Source organism: Rhododendron vialii, chromosome 8a (genome assembly GCF_030253575.1).
Source record: "Rhododendron vialii isolate Sample 1 chromosome 8a, ASM3025357v1".
Lineage (NCBI taxonomy): Eukaryota > Viridiplantae > Streptophyta > Magnoliopsida > Ericales > Ericaceae > Rhododendron > Rhododendron vialii.
The window spans coordinates 5,104,098-5,132,057 of NC_080564.1; the positions used below are offsets into that span (position 1 = coordinate 5,104,098).

General features: G+C 37.1%; 3 protein-coding genes and 1 long non-coding RNA gene across 5 annotated transcripts in view; 2 read left to right on the forward strand and 2 right to left on the reverse strand.

Moving 5' to 3' along the window:
* Positions 1 to 1,409: 1,409 nt before the first annotated feature.
* Positions 1,410 to 27,960, forward strand: part of LOC131298491 (receptor-like protein EIX2) — a 39,411-nt gene continuing 12,860 nt past the window's right edge. Inside the window, exons 1-2 of the mRNA XM_058323979.1 lie at positions 1,410 to 1,835; positions 1,974 to 2,731. Coding sequence (XP_058179962.1) covers positions 1,410 to 1,835; positions 1,974 to 2,731 — 1,184 coding nt within the window. The remainder of the gene's footprint in view (positions 1,836 to 1,973; positions 2,732 to 27,960) is intronic.
* Positions 5,706 to 27,960, reverse strand: part of LOC131298841 (mitogen-activated protein kinase kinase 3-like) — a 43,211-nt gene continuing 20,956 nt past the window's right edge. The window contains exon 12 of the transcript XR_009190548.1: positions 5,706 to 5,763. The gene's annotated coding sequence lies outside the window, so the exon portion shown is untranslated. The remainder of the gene's footprint in view (positions 5,764 to 27,960) is intronic.
* On the reverse strand, positions 6,450 to 12,951 carry LOC131298843 (mitogen-activated protein kinase kinase 3-like). 2 transcript variants are annotated; one of them, XM_058324336.1, is made up of 9 exons: positions 12,740 to 12,951; positions 12,391 to 12,645; positions 11,592 to 11,810; positions 11,364 to 11,501; positions 11,050 to 11,217; positions 10,401 to 10,514; positions 8,466 to 8,573; positions 7,102 to 7,193; positions 6,450 to 6,894 (listed from the first exon to the last, which is right to left on the reverse strand). In XM_058324336.1, the coding sequence occupies exons 3-9, from the start codon at positions 11,610 to 11,612 to the stop codon at positions 6,534 to 6,536; spliced, it is 1,002 nt and encodes a 333-aa protein (XP_058180319.1). In that variant the 5' UTR covers positions 11,613 to 11,810; positions 12,391 to 12,645; positions 12,740 to 12,951; the 3' UTR covers positions 6,450 to 6,533. The 2 variants fall into 2 exon arrangements, with proteins under 2 accessions (XP_058180319.1, XP_058180317.1); XM_058324334.1 differs by having other exon boundaries at positions 11,355 to 11,493; positions 11,584 to 11,810.
* On the forward strand, positions 24,973 to 27,768 carry LOC131298844 (uncharacterized). Its single transcript, XR_009190549.1, has 3 exons — positions 24,973 to 25,371; positions 26,839 to 27,114; positions 27,201 to 27,768. It is a non-coding gene; the product is annotated as an uncharacterized LOC131298844 (long non-coding RNA).

The following is a 27,960-nucleotide window of genomic DNA, read 5'->3' on the forward strand; positions in this document are numbered from 1 at the left end:
AGTTGATGTGAAAGGTGTAATGATTATGTCTTTTTAATAAGTTGGAGTTACGAAGCAGGACACTTAAAAAGGGACGGAGGGAGTATGATTCTTTAGGATAAAATGATCAAAAAATGAAAATCTTCGTACAGGTTCAAACAGATTGCAAATTTGAACACTTAAATTTTTTACCATATTTTTTAATATATAAAAAGTCTAAAAAAATCAAGTGTTTCAATTTTCAACCCATTTGAATCGGTGCGAAGATCTTAATTTTCTAATCATTTTATCCTAAAAGATTATAATTATTTTTTTTATCCTAAAGAGGTGAAATAACAATTTTTTATATTCTATGGTTCTCTAGAGTTCTCATTGAAAGCCTTAAAGTCAAAACATTAATTATGACCCTTTAGGATAAAATGATCAGAAAATTAAAATTTTCGCACCGATTCAAACGGGTTGAAAATTGAAAAACTTGATTTTTCGAGGTTGTTTATAAATTAAAAAATATGGTGAAAAAATTAAGTGTTCAAAAAATTGAAATATTGGGGACCAAATTGGCATGACGGAAATACTTTGGGGACCAAAAAAGTCAAAAAGCCGTTTCCAACCAAACGACGCCGTTTTGAGGTGAAATACCAACTTTGCCCTTGGTTTTGACGGAGGAGAGGAACGGCGTGAGCCGCAGGGACCATTTAAACACAAAATTGATACTTTGGGGATGCAATGTTAGCAATTGGAATATTGGGGACCAAAGTGGCACGACGGAAATACTTTGGGGACCAAAAAAGTCAAAAAGCCCATTTTCAACTTCTTGAAGCCTGGGATCCAACTTTTTAGGATTCGTTATAATTTCCTTGACTTTCTATCCGCAATGTCAAATATTATACCAAGATGCATTCAAATGGTCACAACAACTCACGTAATCTAATAATCCAAACTGCTATCTACGTACTTTAAGCTTAGAAGAAACAGGTAACTTGATGAGTCATAAAACTTGTTAAATCGAGATAGGGTCAATAGATTTGATTAATCCCTAACTATAGGGCTCTTTCGAATTCTAACATGTGTATTAATTATCCAAGTATATGGATGGATATTATCAAAGCTAAAATAACTACTCCGTATAAAATATAGAGAGATAGCTTAATCAAGTATATATGTTCCCTCTGGCTGCAATTGCTTTGTTGTATTCATCAATACGTGTTGTTCACTGTAAAAGACTTTTTGTAGAGACTTGACTCCAGAAAATGACATTGCAAGTTGAAAGACTTAATTTGGCCGTGCATGCATGACTTAAAAAGCCGTCCACAAGTGTTCTTGTACGCCCCTTTTAATTTTTGCAAAAGCGAAGTTAAAACTCTCAACCTAAAACGCTGCTGCTGCAAATTATATATACTGAGAAGCCATAGCTAGCCACAACCACCACCATGCGTCCTTTAGTACTGATGCTATTTGCTCTCCTTTTCATTACTATAACAATTGATTTCAGTTGTGGCAGTACTACTATCCAGTCAAATGTAAGCTGCCTGGAGAATGAGAGACAAGCTCTCATCGGCTTCAAGGAAAATCTCACAGATAAAGCACACCGCCTACGGTCGTGGGTCGGAAAAGACTGCTGCACATGGAAAGGAGTCGGTTGCAGCTGGAGAACAGGCCATGTCATCAAGCTTGATCTTCGCAACCCAATTCGCAACCCAACTCTCGACCCAATTAAATCTGAAACTAGTTCCGATGATGACAATATCAAAAATTACCGAATCAACCAGCTGGGAGGTGAGATGAGTCCATCTTTAGTCGACTTGAAGCATTTGAGTTATCTAGATCTGAGCGAGAATGACCTCTCCGCCTCCGGTGTGGATTTCTTGGGCTCCCTGAAAAGCTTGAGATATCTCAACCTCTCTTATTTAAGTTTGGTTGGAAAGGTTCCTCATAATCTCGGGAATCTTTCGAGGTTGCAATATCTTGACCTTTCTTGGAACGTATTCAAGGAGCCATATGTTTTATGTAACCTGAGCAGTCTTGTTTATATGGATCTCAGCGGTAATAGCCTTCAGGGTTCAGTTCCTTGTTGCTTTGGGAATCACACTTCTCTTTCCATCCTCAACTTGAGTTGGAATGATTTCAAAGGTCCACTTCCAAGTTGCATGGGCAACATGACTCAACTAACGGCGCTTGATCTCTCTATGAATACGTTCAATGGTGAAATACCTAACTCTTTGAGGAACCTCCGCAGCTTGCGTGTACTTGATTTGTCCGGAAATGAGTTAAGTGGAGAGATTTCATCGTCTGTGGTGGGTGAGTTTAAGAATCTAGAGCGTCTTGTTATTTTTAATAATAACTTTTCTGGTCCACTACCTTCGTCACTTGGAAGGCTGTCATATTTGAGAGAGTTGGATGCTGGCTTGAATCAATTGAATGGGAGCATTCCAGTAGGTGAGTTTAAGAATCTAGAGCGTCTTGTTATTTCTGATAATTTCTTTTCTGGTCCACTGCCATCATCACTTGGAAAGCTATCGTATTTGAAAGAGTTGGATGCTAGCTCGAATCAATTGAATGGGAGCATTCCAGTAGGTGAGTTTAAGAATCTAGAGAGGCTTGTTATTCATGATAATTTCTTTTCTGGCCCACTGCCTTCATCACTTGGAAGGCAGTCGTATTTGAGAGAGTTGTATGCTAGCTCGAATCAATTGAATGGGAGCATTCCAGTAGGTCTCGGACAACTTTCCAATCTACAATGGCTGGATTTGTCGTACAACTCATTGGACGGCATGCTATCCGAACAACACTTCACCACTCTCAAGAGTCTAAAGGAACTCGACTTGTCTTCAAACTCATTGGTTATAAATGTTAGCTCCCAATGGGTTCCTCCTTTTCAAATCCAGGTCCTAAGAACGGCGTCCTGCACACTAGGACCCCAATTTCCTTCATGGCTTCAGACGCAGAGACATGTTACAGAGTTGGATATGTCTAATGCAAACATCTCAGATATCATGCCCGATTGGTTCGAGCTGATGTCTTCTTGCATTAAATACTTGAATATATCCAACAACCATATCGGAGGGAAGCTGCCGAAATTTCAAATGGAATGCAATGATTCTGGTAGTTTTTTTAACAGGGAGTTGATATTGAGTTCTAACAAGTTTGATGGCACGTTATCGGCACTTCCGTCATCTACTTCTGTACTGGATCTCTCCAACAACTTGTTTTCAGGACCTATGCCCGCGGGCTATTATGATGAGATCGATGTTCTTGTTCTCTCAAATAACCACTTTAGTGGTGGCCTTGCTACTTCTTTGTGCAATCCCGGGGGAATTAGGCTTATTGACTTGTCGAAAAACCATTTATCAGGAAAAATTCCTCGTTGCTTTGGGAACTTGGGTTACTTAAATGTGCTAGACTTGTCGAGCAACAATCTACACGGTCAGATTCCAAGTTCTTTGGGTTTCCTCGAGAGACTTGAATATTTACACTTGCGTAACAATAGTTTTCATGGGGAGCTTCCTTTGTCCTTGCAGAATTTGACGGGTATGGTCACCCTTGATCTCGATGAAAATGCATTCACTGGTGTTATTCCGCGTTGGATCGGAGATAAGTTACATAATCTGGTCTTCCTCAGTCTTCAATCAAACAAGTTCTATGGTGGTATTCCCGTACAACTCTGCAATCTATCTGCACTGCAATTGTTAAACTTGGCGCATAATAATATAACAGGGGATATTCCAAGTTGTTTTCACAACTTCACTACCATGGCAGTATCAGAACATGGCAATTCTGATTATCAGGTAAATCCCATTTCATCAAGTTACGTAGAAAAAATTCTTATTATGATTAAAGGAAGAGAACTGGAATACACCAAGACTCTCAAATTTGTCACCTCCATAGATCTTTCGACCAATGGCATTACTGGGAAGATTCCAGAAGGCTTAACGAATCTTTCCGGGTTATTGAACTTGAATTTATCTGGAAATTATCTAACAGGAAGGATTCCTGAGAAGATTGGTGATCTAAGGAAATTGGAATCTCTTGACTTTTCCAGAAACAAACTCTTTGGCTCAATTCCTCAAAGCCTGTCATTTTTAACCTCTCTTAGTCACTTAAACTTGTCATTCAACAATTTATCAGGGCGAATACCAACCGGACCTCAACTTCAGACCCTCAACGATCTGTCCATTTACGAGGGAAATGATGCGCTTTGCGGAGCACCACTCACAAAGGGCTGCCCCGATGATCAATCAGCTGATGATGGTGATCATCAAGTACTTGTAAGTGAGGGTAATAGGAAAGAAGATGATGCTGAACTAATGTGGTTCTATGCTGGTATTGGACCTGGTTTTGTGGTGGGACTCTTGGGAGTTTTTTGCATTTTGTATTTCAAGAGGAAATGGAGGTATGCATACTTTCAGTTGATCGAAGATGCCTATGATAGGATATTTGTAGCCATAGCAGTGAAGGCTAATTGGCTGAGGCGAAAGTTTCACCCGCAGAGGTAGATTGGGAGATATCAATCTCTCTCTCTCTCTCTGGTTTTCTTTCTGCTTCATATCGGGCATTAGTCATTCCGCGTATCTACTACATATGGAATAACTATCTCTCTCGTGTACTATGCATGTGAGGATAAATCTTATCGACCCCAGTTAATAATTGGGATGTGAGGCTTTGATTGGTTTGATTTGGTTTTGTTTTGTGTTCTTAGGCAAATCTGTTAAATTGTTGCTTCTGTATTCAAGTCCTTGAACCTCCTTATGTAAGGAAACTAAGGATGCAAGTGAATTTGTTGCTGTTTAAGATCGATTTTGAATTTCCCCCTTTGCTGTACGTATGGAGTACATGTTTTCTTATGAATATAGTTGCTAAACAACCAAGCAACTTGAGTTCAAGTTTGTGTTTGTTCATTGGATAAACAAGCCAAACTTGAACATTTTTTGAAACCCGGTATAAATAGTCAAACCAAGCTCAAACAAGGTACTATTCGGCATCTTTGAATGTGTATAAAAAAAAAAAATTCAAGTTACTCAAGATCGGTTCAATTAAAGCTTATTTTACATCGGCTAATCTCATAGATAAATTGAGTTTAATTTGGACCTATTTTTAAAGGTTGTTAGATTTTCAAACCAAGCTAGATCAACCACGCTTGGTCAACTCTTTTATGGTCGCTATGTGTGTACAAATTAGAAGTTCACTTGGAGTGAGATTTTCTCTTTGTTGTTGACAGTGACTATGCACAGGAGTTTTTGCTAGCTCCTCCTTCCATGCTTTCCCAAGACGAAATAAAACTACAGCTTGCAACTAATCACTTAGGCAAGTTAAAGCAGTAATTGATGGTATCCGTTCACATCCTTCTTTTCTAGTTCAACTAGATGACTGCTAAAACATTTCAGAACATTTTGCAAATTACGAAAACGTACCCATCCTCGTGTCCAGTGCAGTACCGAGCCCTACTTGCTCGCGTTGTTAACTCATAAAGGGAAAAGAGTGTCGTTTTCATAATGGTTGTGTAATGGTTGCTTGAGGGGCAACTACTCTCATCTGCTCCCTCATGTTCTGTACAGTGGTAGAGCTTAAGTACAACTTGCTCTAGTACCTAATAAGGATACTGCTTATAAATAGTTACAAAAGCAGGGTTAAGCAAACAACCACCAAAGCCCCGTTTCCCAAAAGCTATAAGATGAAGCTAAAAGCCTCTGGAAAAGCCACAAACAATGCAGTTCAGTGCTAACTTGAAAGGTTTCAATCTCAATAGAGGTTGGTGCATTAAAATTGCGTATGAAATATACATATGAGCTTACGAACAACTAATGTTGTCACAAGTGGTAGAAAGAACGTAATTATCAGTACATTCCACTCCTCCATAGACATGTTACAAGGGGAGCAATTGAGTTATATCAATATCTATAGGCACAACTTGTGCTTCCCGGAACTTAAAGCTTCTTAGCTCTCCTACGTGACACTCCCAACACACATTTTCGTGTAATTGGCATTTTGATACTGGGGCTACTCGTGCGCGAGGCTCTCGCTAGCATTTGACGTTTACGTACTGTACCAATTGTTGTGGTTGCATAATTTACAAAAAAATAATTGATAATGTGATAACAATTGAATCGAGCATAAAAAGAGTACTAGTTCAAGTGGTAGGGGACGTAATAAATATGTAATCACATGCTTCACAACCAACTCAATTCAAGAAGCCTTCACCTTCTTCACAAAGATCCCTGAAAATAAGCCAAGATGTTAGTCATAGTAACTACTTGACTTGCACATTCTAGCAAAATGAAGAAAAAAAAAAAAAAAAGATTTGTACTATCACACATGACAAAATGAATCCATTACTACATAATACAGCACCCCCGTCATTTATAAACATGAAGGAAAAGTTTTGCAGAAAAGGGAACAAAATATACTAAGACACTCAAATAGTCAGAACAATTCCGTAATCTAGGCAAAAATACTATCTAATTCAAGCTAGAAGAAACAGTACCTTGACGAGTCATACAAACTTGTGAACGATTGTAAGATTATACAAACCTTGGTGGGACAACAGTCACTATCAATTCCTACTGCATAATATAAAGCTCTTGTCCAGCTATTAAGTAGCGACCAATAACATTTCCCGGTTCCATGATAAACTGCTCCTGGAATGTTCCCATTTGCCTCCTCGACATATCAATCGAAAGATCTTTAAAATTTGGCAATCCCTCTGCTTGTACACCATCTCCACATACAAGGAATTGATTACCAACAATAAAGGAACCGGATACACGAATGGCAGCACCGTCTCTTCCATGAACGCGGTACTGAACTTTTTCCACAAGATGCACAAGCTTTTCGGGAGGCCATTCACCTGCTAATGTACTCCGATTATTTGACGACGAGGCAAATATGTCATTTGGACCAACATAATCTTTGCCTGAGAAACTAGGAAATGTAAAAGCGCGTATTAGCAGGGAAAACTGAAATCGCAGCCAAAAAGCATTAAACTTCCTACTGTAAATCATTCTAATTGGCCGTTATTTAACTTCTTGAGGCCTGGATCCAACTTTTCAGGACTCTTGCAACCGTATAATTTTCTTGACTTTCTATCCAAAATGTGAAAACGAAGCTTCAGATATCTGAAAAGATTCCCTGAAAGTTGAGCGTTCATTATAAAATGTCCTTGTGTGTTGCCAAAGTTCATCAAGTCCATCAAAGAGTAAGTAATAGTGTATTGTCAGCATCTGGTTAAGCAAACAAAAGCGGCAATGATATTAAGAAAGTAAGAAATAAGTGTGTGTTTATTTTAGGAAAATAACTTCTACACGGACCCTCCGTGTAGAAGCCATTGTCAACCAAGCCAATCAAAACAAGCCAACTAAGCACCAAACCCAGGAAGTCCGCCCACCCCTTCCACTGCTCAACATTTTGGTGCAAAACGGTGCTGTTTTCCTTCCCTTTTGGTGTCGAATAAATGGGCATGATTTTGTGGGGCCCATTTCAGGTCTTACAAACATAATTCAAAACACAAGTTATTCTTATAATATTTTTTTAATGAGTTTCTAAAAAAACTTAACTCAATCCAATATCGATAAGGACTGTTTCAGAATTCGAAGGGCGCCTTACGAATTCTGAACAACCCTTACCTATATCGGATTAAGCTAATTTTTTTCAAGAACTCATACAAAAATATTTTAAGAATAACTTGCGGTTTCAATCATCTCTGTACGACTCGTTACGAGCCTGATGCAAACCAAATCAATGGATAGATTCATAAGAGAGATAAATCCCAAAATGGGATACAAGGAGCAAAAGCTCTCTATCTTCTTTTATCAATACATCAAAACCCATCTCGACTACCGATCTGTCCATTTCGTCGCTGTTCACACTCGACCCAGTGTTCAAATCACCATTTTTGACCAAGATCTGCACTCGTTTTTGATTTTCGAGCATGACCCAGCTCTGATACCAAATGATGCAAACCCAAATACCCAAAGATAATGTAGAGAGAAACTCCCAAAAGGGATACAAAAGAGACTAAGCTCTTGATAGATAATTGTTCAAAATGAATAACTTGTATTTTGAATCATCTTTGTAAGACCTGAAAAGGGCCCCACAAAATCATGCCCATTTATTTGACACCAAAAGGGAAGGGAAAACGGTGCCATTTTGCACCAAAAAATGTTGAACAGTGGAAAGGGTGGGCCGACTTCCTCGGTTTGGTGCTGAGTTGGCTTGGTGGACAATGGCTTCTACACGGAGGGTCCATGTAGAAGTTATTCTCTTATTTTAGAGTTGGCACTTAGCACAAGAAGTACTCGTACAAGAGTAGCAGAGTTGGGCGAACTTAACATCCTGAATCCATATACAGGTAGTTTAAGCGGATAGCGAAAGAAAGAATAACACAGGATATGGAACGCCACATTTCAAATAGGAGTATGAATAATAAGGCTGTTTCAAATGCGATTATGAAGTTAGCACAACTTGACAAGACAGCGTGAGACTTGGTAACTCACATCGGCCAAATCCTTCATACGCTGAGTTGGATCAAAAACGCTCTGGACAAATGCTCCTAAGTCCACCCTTGCATCCTCGTATTTTGTGATAAATGGCTGTGAAAGCAGCTGCAGTAGTAAAAAGGCAAGTCAAGAAACGCCATGTTCAGGCCGTCATCTCTTTTTAGATGAAGTCCCTTTTAATATGAAGAAGTGAAGAAACTACAGTAAGTTTTCTGATTAGATGTTACACATTTACGAAACATGTCAGAGAAGCACATGAGTGAGTTTGTCATTGTGTTATTGGGGGTGGGGGGTGGTGTGGTGTGGTGTGGGTGTGTGTTGTGGGGTTGTCGGGGGCTGAGTGCTGGTTGAACAATAGGACTGGTTGATGAGGGTGGCATCATCATAAGGTGATTTGTCATTCCATGATGACGTCCAATTGGAAGCCAGAATTTAGTCTCATTGAATAATTTTTTCCAGAATGAAATCTTTGGTCAAACTCTATAATTCCAAGCAAGCTTTAATGTGAACCCATAATCAATTCTAATATATGGATCCAAGCCTTCTCTACTCAATTTTCCTGATAATTAGAGAGTGCATTAATCATTCCAAACAGAGGTGAAGGGAAAATGGCAGGATCAATGTACAATACAAACCTCAAATTTAAACATCCTACGAAATTACAGGTCAAGCCAATTATCAGCAGGACAAGCTTTTTATTGATGACAGGGAACTTAGATTTTTTACATACTATTTGAAACAGATGCGTCTTCTCAATCAAGAGATGTCCAATGCAGGTACTTCCTCCCTGTGGCTCAAAAGGTTCTAAACGTTATCCGCATGGAAAGGGAATTTCCAGGAAAAGGCAACTCCAATTACTTTGTAATGTCCACAGACTTTTAAGGAATCTGTGACTCTGTTTCACAGCAATATCAGATCCCTAGCTGTTGTGTTCCATGTTGACAAAAATCTAGAGAACCAGCTTACCAGTGGCGGACGCAGGATTTGTATCTATCAGGGGCCCGAATCACATGTATTTTCATATTGATAATAACGAATATATTTTATATGTATATACTACCTCCGTCCCAATTTAATTGTCACTTTTGGGAGTTCGTGTCACTTTTCAATTGATTATATCTTGTAATTTATAATGTTTTAAATGATTTTGAAAACATTGTATTATAGAACAAATCGAGATTTATCAAACAAGATCCATATTGGATATAAAATTCATTACCAATTTAAAGATATAACTAGTTTTTTTATCCAGTTAGAATAGAACTGGGACAAGTAAATTGGGACGGAGGGAATATTACTACTCACGAGGTCTAAGGAAGTGAAGATATTGTGTGTATGTGCGCAGCCACCGTTTAATTTTATACATGCAACCCAAAAAATGATTGATAACTTGAAATTTTAGGAATTTTTACCTCAAACATATAGAACTTTTAAGGTTTTTTTTTTTCACTGAAAGGACTTGCAGGGACCAATCCCATAGAATATTTCCTAACTAATCTATAAAGTAGTATAATATGTGAGCGTATTTGGAGTAGTCCAAGGGCCCGGGTCCCCCCTTTCACCCTCTTGGGATTGCCCCTAATGCTTACAATCCGCTAAAACATATACTTGCTAAAAATTTCCTTATGGTTTGTCTTAGAACATTTTGCAAAAAGCTATTGAATCAGAAAAGCCTACAATACGTACGTCTGAGTTCACAACAATATACCCATCTCATGATAAAACTCGTAGCATATAATTGGTCATTATTCTGAGAACTGCAGAACCCCTCAAAATAACCACAAAATATCCTGCAGATGTATTTAATTGGGATTCCTATGTATTCCTCACCAAAGTTGATATATTAGTTCTAGTTAGACGGGAAGTTCCAATGCTGAAAGTTTCAACTTTCAGCTTGTATATGTACCAGATTAGCATATGCCTTTTGCTCACCTGCTCAGCCGTTGGCCTTGAATCTGCATCCTTCTTCAGGCAAGCATCAATAAATGAGCAGAAATCAGGTGAAAAAACATGATTTGGGGGCGATGGTGATGGATCATCCAAAATCTGACACGAAGAACCACAACATTGGCTTCGTTACAAAACATAGGCACATGCGGACATGTACCTCACCAGAAGTCAAATGGAACCAAAAGAAAATATTGCTGATTGCATAGGAAGATAGTCATAATGTAATACAACCAGAAAACGGGGACACATCCTTTCAGTTTTCGATGCTTTGATCAACTCATAAATTATGAGTCATCATTTCTTATAATTGACCATAATAAACAAGGGACCAAGTGGAAGCCCTCCTTTTCCCTCCCTCCCTCTCTTTCAGTTTGGAATGGCTCTTTCAGTTTGGAATGGTAAGAAAGGTGTCCTATGATAGATGATTCTATGCATTGAGGACAATTACGGGTGGCGATACATTTACCAAAATTCGCAAGTAACATCTGTTAATAGTTAATCACTTAAAGCTGGTTCGACCACGAAAGTTCCGAGGCTAAATCATTCATTTCTTGAAACTATATAGTAGCTTCATTTGAACAGAAGGCAAAGGAAAGCAATCATAAACCAAGAAATATGCAACGGGAAATACCTGCAGCATAAGATTTACGGGTCCTTCGTTGGCAGAATATGGAAATTCTCGGGTCCCACACTCAAAGAGAGCAAGACCAAGGCTCCAAATATCAGCTGGGTAAGAATAGCTTTCATTTCGAATTCGCTCGGGTGACATGTATGTGACAGTTCCAACAAAAGTAGTGCACTGGTAAACCAATTTGAATATTAGTCAGTGAAGAATAAACTGATGTAAATTTATCTATCTACTGCAAATAGAAAGAGAAAACAACAATGGGGATCAACAAAACAAACTACCAAAGCATCCCCCCTAATGCATCATACGTTACTAACCATTGCCATCAAGTTCTCTAAGCCAGCACTAATACCAAAATCTGTTATCTTTGGCTCCCCTTTGAGATTTACAAGCAAATTCGCAGGCTTTATGTCTCTGTGAACCAAATGTCGAACTCCATGCAAGTAGCTTAATCCCTTTAAGAAAAATAAGAAACCTTTAAAGATAATTGACCAATAGTAAACATGCATGGAAGAGAAAAGCCAAACTAAAAAAGACGTCCTTATATGCAAGAGCTTTTGAAACATTGATGAAAGGACTGGTTCTGGTATACATTTCCGCACTCACATTACATCTGCCAAGGACCCTCCATCCATGTACTCCAAAGCTATGCTTATTTGCCCTGAGTCAGGAGTATAAAATGCTCCATGGAATTCCACTAGACCCTGATAACAAGGTGCCTCACACAACGTGCGGATCTCAGTGAGCAGTTGTTCCCTTTTCTCCTGGTGCAAACATAGAAATATCCATGTAAGCAAAACATTAAAGCCAACAACATTTATTTCTCATATTACACACTCCATCCTGTATGTTTTTATTTAACATAAACTGCATGAATGTTCCTGACAGATTGTTAAATCAATATTCCAAATATTGATCTCCTCAGAATTAAAATCACTGATCCATGAGTATCCCAACAATATAGGATGTTTGTGCTCAACAATGGGCAGCACAATAAAATTTGACAAAAATCAGCTGTACAAGCAGAAGACTGCTTCTCTATATGGTAGATGCTGACATCCTTGAGTCAACAGATGTGAAACTTTCATAACAGATAGGATCCCCTCAACAATTTTTGGTAAATTGACTCCTCATTCCAAATATGGAGTAATTAAAACTATTTTATACACAGAAGAAAAATAAATATTGTCTCAATGGTGCGATTGTGTATTCAACTTTTCATGCAGTACATCAACTAGTTGATCCTTTCAATCCTAAAAGTATATCGCCAAACATATTGCCCAAACTGATGCATCGAACAGCAGAAGTAATAGCACAAGTAGCAGAACAAAACATCAGGCAAACCTTCTCAAAAATATTAATTTTATTCAAGGCAAGGATTCGATGAGTAGGTATATGAATAGCTCTCTGGACAACACTGCTTGCACCAGTACCTATGGCTCCAAATATCCTCATCTCATGAGATGCACATTTATATGTCTTCTCCCCATGGTCTAAGTCATCTGTTGGCCATGAGGTACACTTTTGCAACCCGAGCTCATTAATGTTGTATACCCCATAAGATCTGCTTAATAAGTTGACAGTCCGGTTGTCCGATAGCTTCAGAGAAACCAACAACGCATTAAAGAAATTTTTCATTGCGCGTTAAAATCTTTTAGTACAACTCATGCTTCTTATCAGGCAGAAACTTTACCGTATAAGAATCACAAGGGTCCAAGGTTGACCCAGAGGAGAAACCCTTTTCAGCATCAAACAATGGAGCGAGCTTCTTCTTCAATTCTTCCAACCCCGCCATGATAAATAACTCTACAACATCCTTTTCCAAGCAAAAAGCAAAAGACAACTATCAAGACCAACTCATCAGCTCCATATTGGCGACTCCAAGAGGCACATCTGTACTTTCACGTCTCATCAGCTTATATAGCTGAAAGACCTCACAGGGTTTTTACCAAAAACATAAAAAGCTCTGAATCACATTAGCTTCATTTATTTGCCCTAGATTGAGTTTATGCTTATAGTACACTTCCAGGTCATGGCAACTCTAAGAGGCGCGTTAGTACTTTCGTGTCTTTCTTTTTTTCCCTTTTTATGAGAGTTCATCCAACCATAGATTTGATATGAGCAGTAACCCTGGTAGCTGCCGAATGCTTTTGAATAAAATTAGACAAAAAATCACAATTGACAATGTGATCCCATTGTATGTCCAACTAAACTCAGAACATTTCCTTCCCATATTAACAGCCACAAAGAATGTACTGGATTGGAAACAAAGATTATACGAGTACTGATATCCCAAGGGAAAAAAGCTCAAAATAAATCATACAGAAAGCATTATGTGGATTGAAGAACCTTCAAATATCACAAATTTTTAATCACTAGAATCCAAATTATAGTAAAACCAAGTACCTAAAAGCCTTTTAAACAATTACTGATCTACTAGAGACAAAAAGAGAGTGGTTAAGACTTGAGCTTTAGAAAATACCAACTGAGAATAACTATAGTAACCAATTGAAAACCCAAATGAACAGAACTACAAAACAACCAATCAGCGAAACAAATTCAACAAACAGCTCCCTTTTCTGCTGAAATTCTACAAACAGATTAAATAAGCGAAGGAAATTTCGAGTTACAATACAACTGGAAGTCAGTGCCTGAGAAATATCAGTTGCAGAAGTCGAGCTTTTTGGTTGGAAAACACACGGGAAGAGAGCGAAAACGGGGAGAATATATAAAGGTTTTCACTGCCAGTTTGGCTCGTTATTACGATGAGGAAGAAAAGAGAAGGCGGAGTCGCAAAATAAGCCCATGATTTGATCCCTGTACCAGAAACATCCCTGTAGTTTTTATTACTACTTCAATTTAGACCTTTAAATTTAGGGATGTTGTTGATTGGGACCATCTTTCTGGAAAAGTTGTGGCGTGAATGGCAGTCCTGTACGCTGTTTCGTTGGATGCTCTATTCGGTTTGGGTTTTTAGGGAGAATTTTGAGAGTAATGAGTGGAGAGATAGATAGAGAAAATTTATTAGAGGTCGTGCCCGGAGATTTTGACTTTTGAGATTCCAAAACGAACATGGCCTTGCGATAATTTAATTTAATGTCTAAATTTATCTTCAGAGCATCCACACCCGTCTCACTAAATTTAAGTCAAATTATAGCTACAAAAGTCACCTTTATTAATATTAGTTTGCCTAGTCATTTTTGAACAACCTAGTGCATTAGCCTCATTGCTTTAAAGTGAAACTCAATACGAACTTTATTATCTGGTGCAACAAAAAAGTGTACTGGTTTGAGAAGCATGTGGCGTGAGGACCCCACTTGGAGCAACGACAGTCAAGAAAAACTAATAAAATATACATCAACCTGTGAATAGTAGCTCGCTTCCAAAGGTGAGGAACTGTAACAACTACTTATTTGACCGAACAAGTATCGAGACTGATGCAATGCATTTTTATCATTTAACTCATTATTGTAGTGCCAAATGGGAATAAGCTAGTGTGATTCGGATGCTCTCAATGAGGTTATTGTTAGTATTCAGTATAGATCTACTACTTTAATGTTGATCTCTAGTTTTGTCTAGTTTTATTATAATAATGGGTTTGTAAACCTAAAAAACAAGTTGTTATATGCATCTAGTTCGTATTCTTATTAAATTCTCATAGATTTGACTTTTATTATTGTGTATACTAGCACAATATCATTGTTGGGTACTCCTCTAATAAAGTCACTTGATATTGGACCAACACTTTGCTTAACTTGACTATTGAAAACTTAATTTCAACAACATCCCATGCATGCATCCTCTTTGTATTTAAGATTGTAATAATAGAAATACACATCTATAGCTTTATCTCCAAAGGTGTAAGGCATATCTGTTGATTGAGAAAAGAATACGTACATAATTATAGAAAAAACACAGAGCTATGGTTTGATGTTTAGTAAATTACTAAGTAGTTAAGAAAGCGACTCTCTAAATGGGAAAATAACTTCTTTTTCAAGCACTGTTAGCTACAGTGAAAACTCAAGTCCAAACTTACCCATTCCAATTTGCATGGTTAGTGCTCATTGGCCAGTGTATAAGGCCTACTCAGTAAACTCCAGGACTTGGTTTGGTAATCAAGACTTGAGACTTAACATTCGCTCCATTCCGGAATCTCAAGTAAACTCTCATTGCCGTCAACTCTTGGATCACCTCATATGATGCATAATCGTGTAGAATTTTAGTTAGAAGTACAACCAAACTGGCCTAGGACACCTTATATATTACCTAGAAAGAAACATACAAGGGAAGAAAAAATAACAAGAATTAAAAGTCATTTATTAACGGTAACGTCGGTAAGGATGTATTACCAAAGTTCCCAAAGGTGTTGGGCCATAGAGCTAGGCTTTATCAGAAACTACGGGCCATAGGCCCAGTCTCTCAGTTTTTTATTTGAAGATCAGGCCCAAGCTCAAATGAAAAGGAAGAAGGGAAAATGACGGCCAATGATGTGTTTTGATAATTAATACCCGTCAAAATATATTTTCAGCATTAAAAAATATTCTTAGCTTATTCTTGGCGGGTATTAATTATCAAAACACGTCATTGGCCGTCATTTTTCCAAGGAAGGAAGCTATCGGGCCCATAGAAAAACGTTGGGCTTCACATTGGAGTTCCAACATAATCGTGTTGGGCTTCAGATCATTGGGCCCATAGAAAAAGCGTAAGACGCCCTAAATCAAAATTACTAATTTTCCAGCAGTACAATCCGTAACTATTCTAGTATAGTAGAACTGAAGAAGAAAAATAACCAAGTGCTGTATCCGGCAATAATTGATTATTGACACATGACATTGCCTTGAGAAGTGTGAGATGATGTCCGGGTGGCTTACACACATGCACCTTGATTGATTAATCTTTCGAGAGCCAAAGCTTTACTTGTCCCGAAGAGATTGATAACACCTGAGAGTCTATAAAACCGAACTTGAGACCATAGGAGAAAACAAACATTTAATTCTCAAGTATTGATCGTGAAGTCAACCCCATTGGGTTCCTTCTGATCACTTGTTGTTAACTACACTATCTTTAATTAAGATACCATGACTTAGGGTTCATGAACCAACATTATAAAGTTGAACATCATTTAAAAAAAAATTAAGTTTGCAAATTAAGTTAAAATAAGCAATTATTTGGCTCGTTCAGCATACAGGGTGTTGAAAACTTAAACTACTCAAAATCACCTCGATTAAAGCTCACTTGAGTTTGCCTCACCCAATAGACAAGTCAAGTTCGCACATACTCTTGAAACTAGCTAAGTTTCAAACTAAGCTTGAACTCACGACTTGTTCTGTTCGTTTATCAGCCCTACTTGTTTTGAATAGAAAAAGTCAATAGTTTTCTTATTCCTTAAGAGGGTTATCACATGAAATTTGGGTGTTAAAAGAACCCATGACTAAAAGTACTACTCCCTCCGTCCATTTTTAAGTGTTCTGCTTCGTAACTCCAACTTATTAAAAAGACATCATCATTACACCTTTCACATCAACTTTTTCCTCCACTTTCCCTACTTACCCATCATCATTACACTTTTACTCACTAACTTTTCAAAATAAAATCTACTTTTAGGGACAAAATAGACAATACACCAACTTTTATCCCCCTAACTTTACAAAATGGACACTTATTATGGGACAGCCCAAAATAGAATACTGGACACAAAAAAAGGGACGGAGGGAGTATCAAATACGCCACACATGGAATATAATAATATTTTTATCAACCAATAATCGCTTCTCTGATCATTAGGGCCACACTTGATCATGAGGTTTCAATTATGAACCGTCACGATCTTGCCCCCATGATTATGTGTATAAGGAATCGCACCACAGGCGTGCAATTAACTAATTATTAGCCTATCAATAACTCAAAAAAGATAACCTTAGTTTTCTATGACCTTTTGGAGTACCGATAACAGATTTATTTATGCTGTCTTGTTACTGTCAGCCCACTGGGCTAACGATAAGTACACTAAAAGATAAAAAAAATACGTATTTCTGTGTACTTTTTACACCATTTAATACACATTCACACACTTATTATTGTCAGCCCATTGGGTTAATTTTAGAATATTCCTAATATCATTAGGGTCTTAGTTTTATATGTTAATCTCAAGAGTTGGTTCGGTGGTTAAGGCCCGTAAATTAAGAGTTTTCTCCTTCTAGTTGATAACTATTGGTCTACTCTATACAGGGCATTGCCTCGGCTTTATGTATAACCGGGCCTGTTGCTAGTGAATGACGAGATTGATCCCCAGAGAGTTGTCAGGTTCGCGCAAATTAACCCGGACACCATAAATTATGAAAGAGAAATAGTAGCTTTATAGGTTGTTTGATAGCTAGGGACAGAGAATCATCTCCCTCTCTCTGAAAGTGATCAAATTACCATCAGCACAATATTCTCCAATCAACACTATGATACGATTCTTTGATACGCTTGACCCTTTACAATTTTACTTAATATTTTTAATAAGCAATTAATGGAGTTTAGTGCATTTGAATGCTGACAAAGTTTCTGCCTAACTGATTTAATTAAGCCCCACACTTTATTTTCTTTTTGGTCTGGATTTTAAAGCCCCACCAGTACTCAAGGGCCAATAACCTACCCATGGGCCAAAATTTTACTTTGTCAATAATTATAGGAAATTGATTTACACTTTTTTTTTCATGCAATTAATTAAACACTCTTCTTTTCTTTTCTTTTTTGTCTTTTAGCACCTGAATTTAACAAACAGTCCCTGAAACAATACACTTTTCGTAAATTGCAAGGATTGTTTGTTGAATTCACGTGTTAAAGGACAAAAAAAAAAGAGTGTGCATCAAAAAGGAGAGTATGTAAATCAATTTCTTAATTATATGTCCGGATTTTAGATGTAGGCACGGTAAAAAAAAATTAACACTCTACTTTCAGTACTTTATACGGTTCTAATGAAAAGTTAAGAGATAGGAATCGAAGTATTAGACACTAATTAGATTTAAAATTGAAAAACAAATTAAAGAAAACAAGTGAAAAAATTCTTAAACAAAGAATTTAGAAGGCTTTGATGTCATAGTATTGAGTCAAAGAATTTAGAAGGCCTTTTTTAATCAACCAGCGAATTTAGAAACTTGAACCCCAAATAAACAGAACCTAGCTATTTGCTTTTCCTTTTCTTGGAATGGTGAAATTTCACTTTTCCAAGTTTAACGTAATATATTTATACATATTCAAGAAATTTCGTGCTGTGTTTGGATGAGTTTTTGAGAAATTTTTTATGAGAGTAATTTTTTATGAGACTACTACAAATACTCCAATGCAATGAATTTCTTTTATCATCAGCTCCCCTCAATTCGATCAGTTGGCTTGACTAATGCACGGGTAATGTCAAATAAAAATTAAAAATTTTAATGCAATTTTCAGATTCAGGTCCATCAAAGAGTAAGTAATAGTGTATTGTCAGCATTTGGTCAAGCAAACAAAAGCGGCAATGATATTCAAAAAGTAAGAAATAACTTATCAGGTTTATTTTAGAGTTGACACTTGGCACAAGAAGTACTCGTACAAGAGTTGCGGAGTTGCGAGAACTTAACATCCTGAATCCATTTCCAGGTAGTTTAAGCGGATAGCGAAAGAAATAATAACGAAGGATATGGAACGCCATATTTCAAATAGGAAGAACAAGGCTGCTTCAAACTGCGATTGTGAAGTTAGCACGACTTGATAATACAGAGCGTGAGACTTGGTAACTCACATCGGCCAAATCCTTCATACGTTGAGTTGGATAAAAAACGCTTCGGACGAATGCTCCTAAGTCCACCCTTGCATCCTCTTATTTTGCCATACCCCATGAGCAGATTGCAAGCAAAACAGATCCAAGTGAGAGCAAGAACGTACAACACAGCAAAGGAATGGAATGTGGAGAAGAAAATAGAATGGGTGAACAATCCGAAGAACTAACAGAAGAGTCCCAAATGATCAGAGTGAGCTAAGATGTCATTATCTGACCTCTAGCAGAGATCCACAAAACGAAATGTGCAAGTGGGTGAAGACGTGACTGAAGAGTGAGAATTGATGGGAATCAAGGAAGAGCCGCAAAATGAGACCGCAAAAACAGTTGAAGCAGAAGAAGAAGCAGTACATGACAAGAAAGATGAAGAAGAGGAAGGAGATGAACTGAAAAGAGAAAACTCGGGCTCTGACGCTCCAGTCATGGTAGAAGCATCAAGAGATATGGATGTCAAAATTGCACATAAGAAACCTCATCATCACAATATACTTTCAGGTGTTGGATCAAAGGTCAAGCATTCACTTGCCAAGGTGAAGAAAGCCATCACTCTGTAAGTCTTCTCACCTGAAGCCAACATCACCAAAATAGCTAGTCTCCATTAGTTAAAACCACATGACGGTTGGTTTTATACAAAATAAGAAATCGAGAAGGGGCGTGCGATTTCGCTTTGTGCTTAGTTTACGACGTTTGAGTGTGGTGTGTATTTGTCCGGCTTGAATGAGATCCGAACGATTACTTGTACAAAGTTACTTGCAAAATTATCTGATTGCAGTATCTTGTCCATTTCATGATTCTCGTGTTCAAGTTCACACACATTTCACATAATGTTAAAATTAACAAGGGGCATGAGCAGTGGACAAGTAAAAGAGCTACACAAGATTCAATCAATGTAAGACCTCTAAGCAGAAAAAGAATGTGGGTAGCTGTCAAGAGGCAAGAATAAGTGACTAAAGTTTAAACACTTCATAGACAGATAATGGAAGAAGTTCTTCTAGGCACGCAGCATCAGCGAATGTTGAAATACTAAGGTGGAAAAAAAAGAACACTTTTAAATATACAACAAATGAATAGAATCTAATCTGTCATTGTCACCAATAAAGATCAAATTTACATCAGAAAAGTAGAATAATCATATCGTTTGAGAAGATATATCTTGCATTTTTCTCTTCCAATTTTGTCCCATCATTTCGGACCTACTTTATTGAATGTAGAACTTTTTTTAATACAGTAAGGAAATAAATTATTTTTTCCATAAATATAAGCATATATATATAGCATCCACCAAAAATTTGGGGCATTCTCAATTTTGAGCCTAATGGACAAGCCGGCTTTGTCACTAGTGTAAAATACTCTATCCGTTCCCATTTAATTGTTCCTCGTTCAAATATAATCGGATAAAGAATAAGTTATATTGTTAAAATTGACAATGTTTTCAAAGTCACATGCCACATCAATCCTTTTTGTATTTTATAATATTTATGTTCATAACTAAAATATAGGTATTAGATTTAAATAAAAATATTGCCTAAATAATTTGTAACTATTCATGAAAAGGTTTGGAGCCTATTCACGAATAAATATGATGCCTATCCATGAATGAGTTTAGTGACCATTCATGTATAAAGTTGCAACTATTAATGAATGTGCCTTATTACTTCTTTGATGGAAGGAATTATGAAGGGTTGTGTCTATTAGGAAAGAGTTCCAATCTATCTATATAAAGACTAGTAATTACCATCAAGTTACGTGTGTGAAAACATTTATATAGATTAGATTGAAAATCCTACCTATTCCTCTTTGAATTCTACAAGTGAGACTTTGTGTTGGTGGAGCATATTGGTTCAATTTCGAAACGGCTTTCAAATTTCTCTAGACTTAAATACTATGACAAAAGATAAGAAATTTTTCCGTTATGTATTATTTTGATTCCCCCACATAGGTTTATCGTGCAGGCCCTATAGTTCATGATAGGGTTCCCAGATCCAACAAGTGTATTGCTACACGAGAGTTTAAGGGAAAAGATCCATAGGGAAGAAGCCAAGCACCTGATTTCAAGCATATGGCCGAGAGCGTTAATGGAGAAGACGGTTTGCTCTTAAAATGGGACAAGGAGCAAAAGTGTGCGGCCAGAGAAAAATAGTTAGCGGCCAACATGAAAAAATTGCGGCCAGAGGTGAGAAAAAGTTTGCGGCCATGGGATTAGCTTGCGTGATTGAGAAACACGCTTTCGTCGTATATACTGAAAAAAGAGAGAGCGTTTGGTTAATTCCGTTTAATTAGCAGGGAACGAGCATCCACCGTCGTCCTCCCATGCCGGTGACAGTGAGAGACTCCCTCTCTCCCCTCTCCTCAACAACATCAAAACCTCAACTTCAGAATACTCCGAACCAAATAAAGGCTGCGATTACTCGGATGGAGAGTACTGGATCTATGATCCTACTTCGTGCGCGGTTCGACCACACATGCAGGGAGATCTACAAGGGCAGCAATTGCATTGGGAGTCAGAAATTGAACGCTTTTGATATTGGTACTCTATGTGTGTGTGTGGGTGTTCATCAATGTTACAGTACTTGATTTTGCCCGTTCGGACAAATAAGCCACTTTGACTTATTTTTTGTCTTTATTCAAATTTTTTTCGTATCACTTGATTTATTGTACGGGTGACAAATTAAACCAAAACCCATTAAGAAACCCAAACCCACCTATTAAAAAATAGACCCAACCCAGCCCATTTATTAATTGGGTTAGAATGGGTTCAAACCCATCTAACCCATTTATTATTGGGTCTTAATTGGGTCTCAATTGGGTCAACTTAAATGTCCAATAAATCATAAAGATTACCCAACAAAAAATGCACGGAGACTACTGTTTGTGAGGAGTCTTCGACTTTTTCTAGAAAGGAGCCCATTGTGCTGGGTCTCGTTTGCTGGGTCCAATTACAGGTACGTAAATTGATTATTCGTTTCTAAATCAATTTCATCGTTACTCATATGGAAAATTTTCTAGTGCCGGGTGAGTACCACGTAGTATCCGTTCGGCGCATCCGAGCAATCTATTGCGTTTTCGGACGGCTCGTGTTTAGAGAGAGAAAGTATTGGGATGAGAGGAGAAGGAGGATTTTAATTCGAGCAGTCTAAAAGTATATTGGACGGCTTGGATGTGTCGAGCGAATACCACGTAAGATATTTCCACCCAGCACCGAAAAATTTCTCTACTAATGGAGTTACTTAACGTTTCCTCGAATATAGTCATTTGAATGAGACCCTATAGATGTTTATTGTACAGTTTTCGCTTCTGTTTCATTTTTTTCCAATTAACAGCTAGGTTTTGTCTTTCAATTCATCGATTTGGAGAAGGAATATTAAAAGTTGTCTTATTTTATCTTTATTCAAAAAATTATGAGTTTTGATCAAAAAAATTTTACTTTTTCGATTCATCTCGTTGAAACGAATCAATAAGTCACAAAAGTTTAATGCAAAACAAACAAATGCAAAAAAAATGAATAAGGACAAAAAAAAATAAGTCACTCAATTTTTTTGTGTGCTTTATAAAATTATTATTGGTATATCTGAATTTTACATTTTTATCTAAGATAAACAAAAAAAAAATTAAAATTGTAATTGGGTTAATGGGCGGGTTGGGTATGGGTAGTTGACCTCATAATTAATGGGTCTAAATGGGTCAATGACCCATTAAAGACCCAACCCATTTACAACTTACCCAATTTGACCCAAATCCGCCCATTTGACACCCTTAATTTATTGTCATTTTTTTTGGGGATAATTGCATTCTCACGTCAAGAGGAATCTAAAAAGTAAAAAATTTTGACCGAAATCCAATTTTTTTGAATAAAGACGAAAAAAAATCAACAAGCCAATTTTTTCGTCTTTATTCAAAAAAAATTGGATTTCGGTCAAAATTTTTTACTTTTTAAATTCCTCTTGTCGTGAGGATGCAATAATCTCCAAAAAAATGACAATAAGTCAAGTAATACGAAAAAAATTTGAATAAGGACAAAAAATAAGTCACTGTGGCTTATTTGTCCGAACGGACAGATTTGTTTGCTTCTTGAGAATATTTAGTGGGAAACTGGGGAAACATGAAAATGCTCAAACTACTAAAATTTACGAGAGAGCAACGATTGAGAGCGTGATTGGAGAGAGAGAATTGAATTGAGAGTGCCAGCGACGTCTCTCGTTGAAGGATTATGTGACGAAGGTTTAGTCATGTCTGTAGTAGATTGGCCAATGCGGTAGTTAGGAACAATGATGCAAGGGGAAGGGCAGGGGTAGAAATTGACTTTTGAGACGTTAGTTTATCTATATATATAATTTGAATATTAGGGAATATGATGCTCTTGACTGAGGTCAATGGAGGAAGCCAAGTTGTTGAGCCAACCCGTTTGTTTGGGAATAAAGGTTTGGTTTGGTTTTGTTTGAATATACTAAGCATGGATAGGATTCGAAATTCAATTCAGGTAAAAAAATTATTCTAACATCCGTCCAAAGGGTGCAGGATAATAGGTAAAAAGTGCATTGATATTCGAAAATGTGTATTTATGTTTGTGAAAGTGTATTAATATCCATGAGATATGCATCGATTTCCAAACTTGTTTGGATTTATTGGCATATTATCCTCCGCCTAGTGGGCAAATGTTAGCAAGACTGCAGATGAAAAACTACATAAATTTGTAAGCACTAGTGATTTTACTAGAAAAACTCTAGTATTGTGAGAAATGGTTGTAATCTTCTTATGTAAGATATCAATCTAGTAGAACTAGACCTTTTAATTTCAGTTGGTGATATAAAAGCTTCATTTGAATATCAGAGTAAATTGTTGTTATTGACGCGGATCAAAAAAAAATTGTTGTTATTGACAAATGAAGCATGCATACGGTTATGGAACACACAAATGTCACAGTAAAGATATGTGTCAATTCGAGAAATTTCAGAATAGGATTGTACGACATTACTCACTATTTGCTTCTCGCAGTAGGCTAACTATTGAAAAAGTATTCTTTCTCCCTCCGTCTCAAAATATTTGTCCGGTCCGCAAAACGGGGTGTTAAAAATAATATAATTTTTGCAAGAAAAAATCAAATTTTTTTTAACAACTTACTAGATATCAATGAGTATTTTTAATTTGTGAAAAAAGTTTGAATTTTTTCTTGAAAAAATTGCATTATTTTTATCACTCCGTTTTGCGGACCGGACAATCATTTTGGGACAGAGGGAGTACTTGTTACCAGCAACTGCATTCAAATGTTCTATTATCAATGCCAAAATTTCCATTTCATAGAAGTTTAGCTATGCGGCCTGAATCATGGATTTTCTATTTTGGATACATTGTGGAAGCATGGATGCAGGAGGCGATGCCGCTACGAAAGGAGTATCTGTGCTTCATAGGTTTGAATTGTTGGTTTTCAGTACTGGCTAAACATAGAAACCAACATAGAAAAGCTCAATAAAACTTTGCAACTCTATGCAAAATGACACTGATCGGTTCCTGTTTATCATGAGGCGGCCTTTTGTAGATTTCAACAGCAAGCTTGTCAAATTAACTTTCATTGTTTATTTGATAAGATGTAGAATGAAGTTTGAATTTGTTGATGATTATATTGAAACATTGGAATAGTGGGTCATATTATGCTTAGTCTTGATTCTTTTACGAAAGGATATACGCAATAACAAAATACAGCTCTCACTCCCTGCTAAATTACCATTTAGGAACGTGAAAAATAAAATTGTCAACCAGCCAAACTGACCCAATTTCAGCCGACCAACCACTGCAAAAATTCGTGGGTATGTTGAGAGGATGTACTAGATCGGTATGAGTGTGGGTAAAATTAAACAACCCACCAATTACCTAACCTGACCCATTGTGTCTGTACTATTAGGACAAACTCTCATACACCACAATAATCACTCCAGTTAAATTAGTTAGAACCTATATGTATTTAGAGAGACTTAAAGAATCATTCTCAGGAGTCTCCCTCTGTAAGATTTTGTCCAAAGCTTTTTTCCACATTATGTTTTCATCCCCAAGCATTTTTATTTCTATTTGTGCCCTTGTGCTAGTATTATACAATATATATATATATATATATATATATATATATATATATATATATATATGAGAATCGAAAAAGGGGATGAGAACACAAATTCCCCCGTCCCGCCGATGATCCCGCCGATCGCCCCTCCTTCGTCGATTTCGCTTTCCATCCCGGAAGAACCGTGAGAACACAGATCCTTACGAGAACCCAAAACACAGAGCAATCCAAAATTTCTGAAACCCTAATTGTTGAAACGCCAAAACAGAGAGCTGTCCAAAATCCCAAAACCCAGCGCCGTCCGTCCTCCATTCGTGCAAAATTCGGCGAAGAACAACGCATGCATTTCTCCCGTTCAATCGGGATGGGGTTTTTACCAAAACTCCCCCAAATGGCAAAAAGCGATCCAGTCCTTCGTAGCTGAAGGAACCGGCGGAGAAGAATTGGACCAAAACCGACATGGCTAGATTTCGTAAGTCGTTCTGTCAAATCCCTTAATTTATTGGCTCTATTACGTATATAAAAAGCTGCATTTTTTTTTATGTTTATAAGTTCATTGTTGTTTGCTGCAATATGCCTTGATTGTGTTTGGTAATCGGCTTGATGGATCAATAATATTCTCTGATATCTGATTTTTTTTTTTTCAAAATAGGTTACGTTCAAGAAATTTATCCATTTTTCCAAAAATGTGCCATGGATATGCTGCCGATTTCATGAATGATGGTATGTTGTAGATGTCATGTTTTTTTGGAATTGACGTAAGGATTTGTCTGTCTAATTTTGTAATGTTCTTAACATGCCATGTTTTTTATGGAATATATGTTAGGAATGGATGTAGCAGGACAATATGAGGTTGGGTGATTGATGGGAAATATTCCATGTTTTTGAAGTCGTTTAATTTTTTTTGCATCATTGTTTGGTTTTGCCTAACAGAGCAAGATTATGTGTATACATGATGGACGAATATTCATTGATTTTAAAAGTTTCTTGTTTCAAAATATGTCATGTCAATATCTCTTTCTTTTTTTCCCCGAAGATATGCCATGAATATCAAGATCATTTGTTGACAGTTAGTAAAAATGTATTAAATATGTCATCTTTGTATGGAATGAAGGTTGATCGTTTTGTTGTTGTTGGAATTATGTCTTGTACTGAATAGGCCTTGTTTTCATGGATTAGATGTTTGGAGTAGACAAAACATGGGAAAATTCATTTGGTTTATTGTTGACAGTCATGGTCATAATTTTGGTGATGGTCATGTTTTTTTGTAGCATTAATAGGAAAAATTCATTTGGCAAACGTTTGTTTCGAATTAGGTTGTGGTCATATTTTGGTGATGGTCATGTTTGTTTGTACCATTAGTAGGATGGATTAGAGCTCGTTTAATTGACTACTTTAGCAACATGAAATCAACCAGATTGTGTGATTGTGTGATTGTGTTAATGGTCGATTCATTCGATTAGTCAGTACCGCAAATGCCAAAAGATTATATAACCAGGAACCATGACAAGATTGGTCATGTTTTGTTGGAAATACGACATATTCTATAATTAATGGTCATGTTTTTATGGGTCAGTTGTTAGGAGTAGATGAAACATGGAAAAATTAATTTGGTTTATTGTTTCAAATCATTGTTGGTCAATTAAATTTGGGTCAGCTGCGAGTTACGCCTCATGATGTGGAAGGGAGTGCTACATTGAAGCAGAGAGAAATGAATTTGGATTATGCTATAGTTGATGACACAACACCATCGAAGCAAGTTGGCGAAACTAGTAATGGTAATAGAACACCAATGAGATAAGTCATGTTTTCACAGTTTAGTCTTTCGAATACGGTCATGTTATTGAAATAAACCATGTTCTTAAATATGGAAATTGTAGGATGATAAAATTATCCGCGTTATAGTAATGAGCAATTGGTCAAGGTGTCGATTATGCAGGAAGGACTAGAAATGAAAAAAAATGGGGTATCCTTGCTGGATACAAAGATGGAGAGAAGTGCGCGAAAAGTCACTCAAAATCTAGTATGACATCTGGGAGTGGAGTTGTTTACACTTTATGTTCGAGAAATAGGTCCACATATTTTGAACTTTGGGTTTTTATCAGAAAAACCAGGTCGAAAGTTATTGGAAGAGCGTCAGAGATGGATTGCTAACCACACAGGATTGCCAACTCATCGTGCAAGTCCAAGACTGTCCCCAACAGGGCGATAGTAGGTGAGTTGTTTACTCAACCTATCCACATGACACACTGGGTCGTAAAAATGGGATATCTAATAGGTATATATTTTTGTTGGTTTTAGCCTTGACTGCGGTGTTATATCATTCGGCAATAGTATTGAAACAAACCCATTCTGAAGATGCTATGGAGAGTAGACTGCCAAAAATGCGGTCCGAAATAGTTAAAGCATTCATTAGCGGTGAAAACAATCCGTGGAACGAAGCACAGCCTGAAGAAGCTGAGCATTGTGAGCCATCTACAGGAAAATAACTCCTCGAACCGAATGTTGCTGGTGTAGAAATGTCCCCACAGGATGATGCTACCAGTCTTCAGCCCATGCCTTTAAGGAAAAGTTTGGGATAGTACTACATATGTTTCTAGTTTTTGGAACTAAGTAGACATATTTCTTGATAATATATGTTTTGTCATTTGCGGTACTGACTAGCCAAGTATAATCAGTTGTTTGGTGGATAATTCCTTATTTTGCATGTATCAAGTTGGTGTTTCAATTTACTTTCGGATGGATAATTTGCAACTGGTATAACATGATTCCAAAATCATGTGTTCATGATTTTATGTAATTCATATGTCATGTTCCAATTAAATAGGTCTTGTTCTACATAAAATTATGATTTCATGTCTTACGGAAATTATGATTTTGTCTTGTAAACATGCCATGTTTTAAGTATGCCATGTTCCTTGAAATCATGAAAATCATGTTCTAAAGAAGCCATGTTACGATGAAAATGATGGATGTAGAATTACGAAGATCGATGGAAGGAACGAAAATGCCATAGTTCAAATGTTTGTGAGAGGACTAAACTCCATCCCGGGGACCTTAT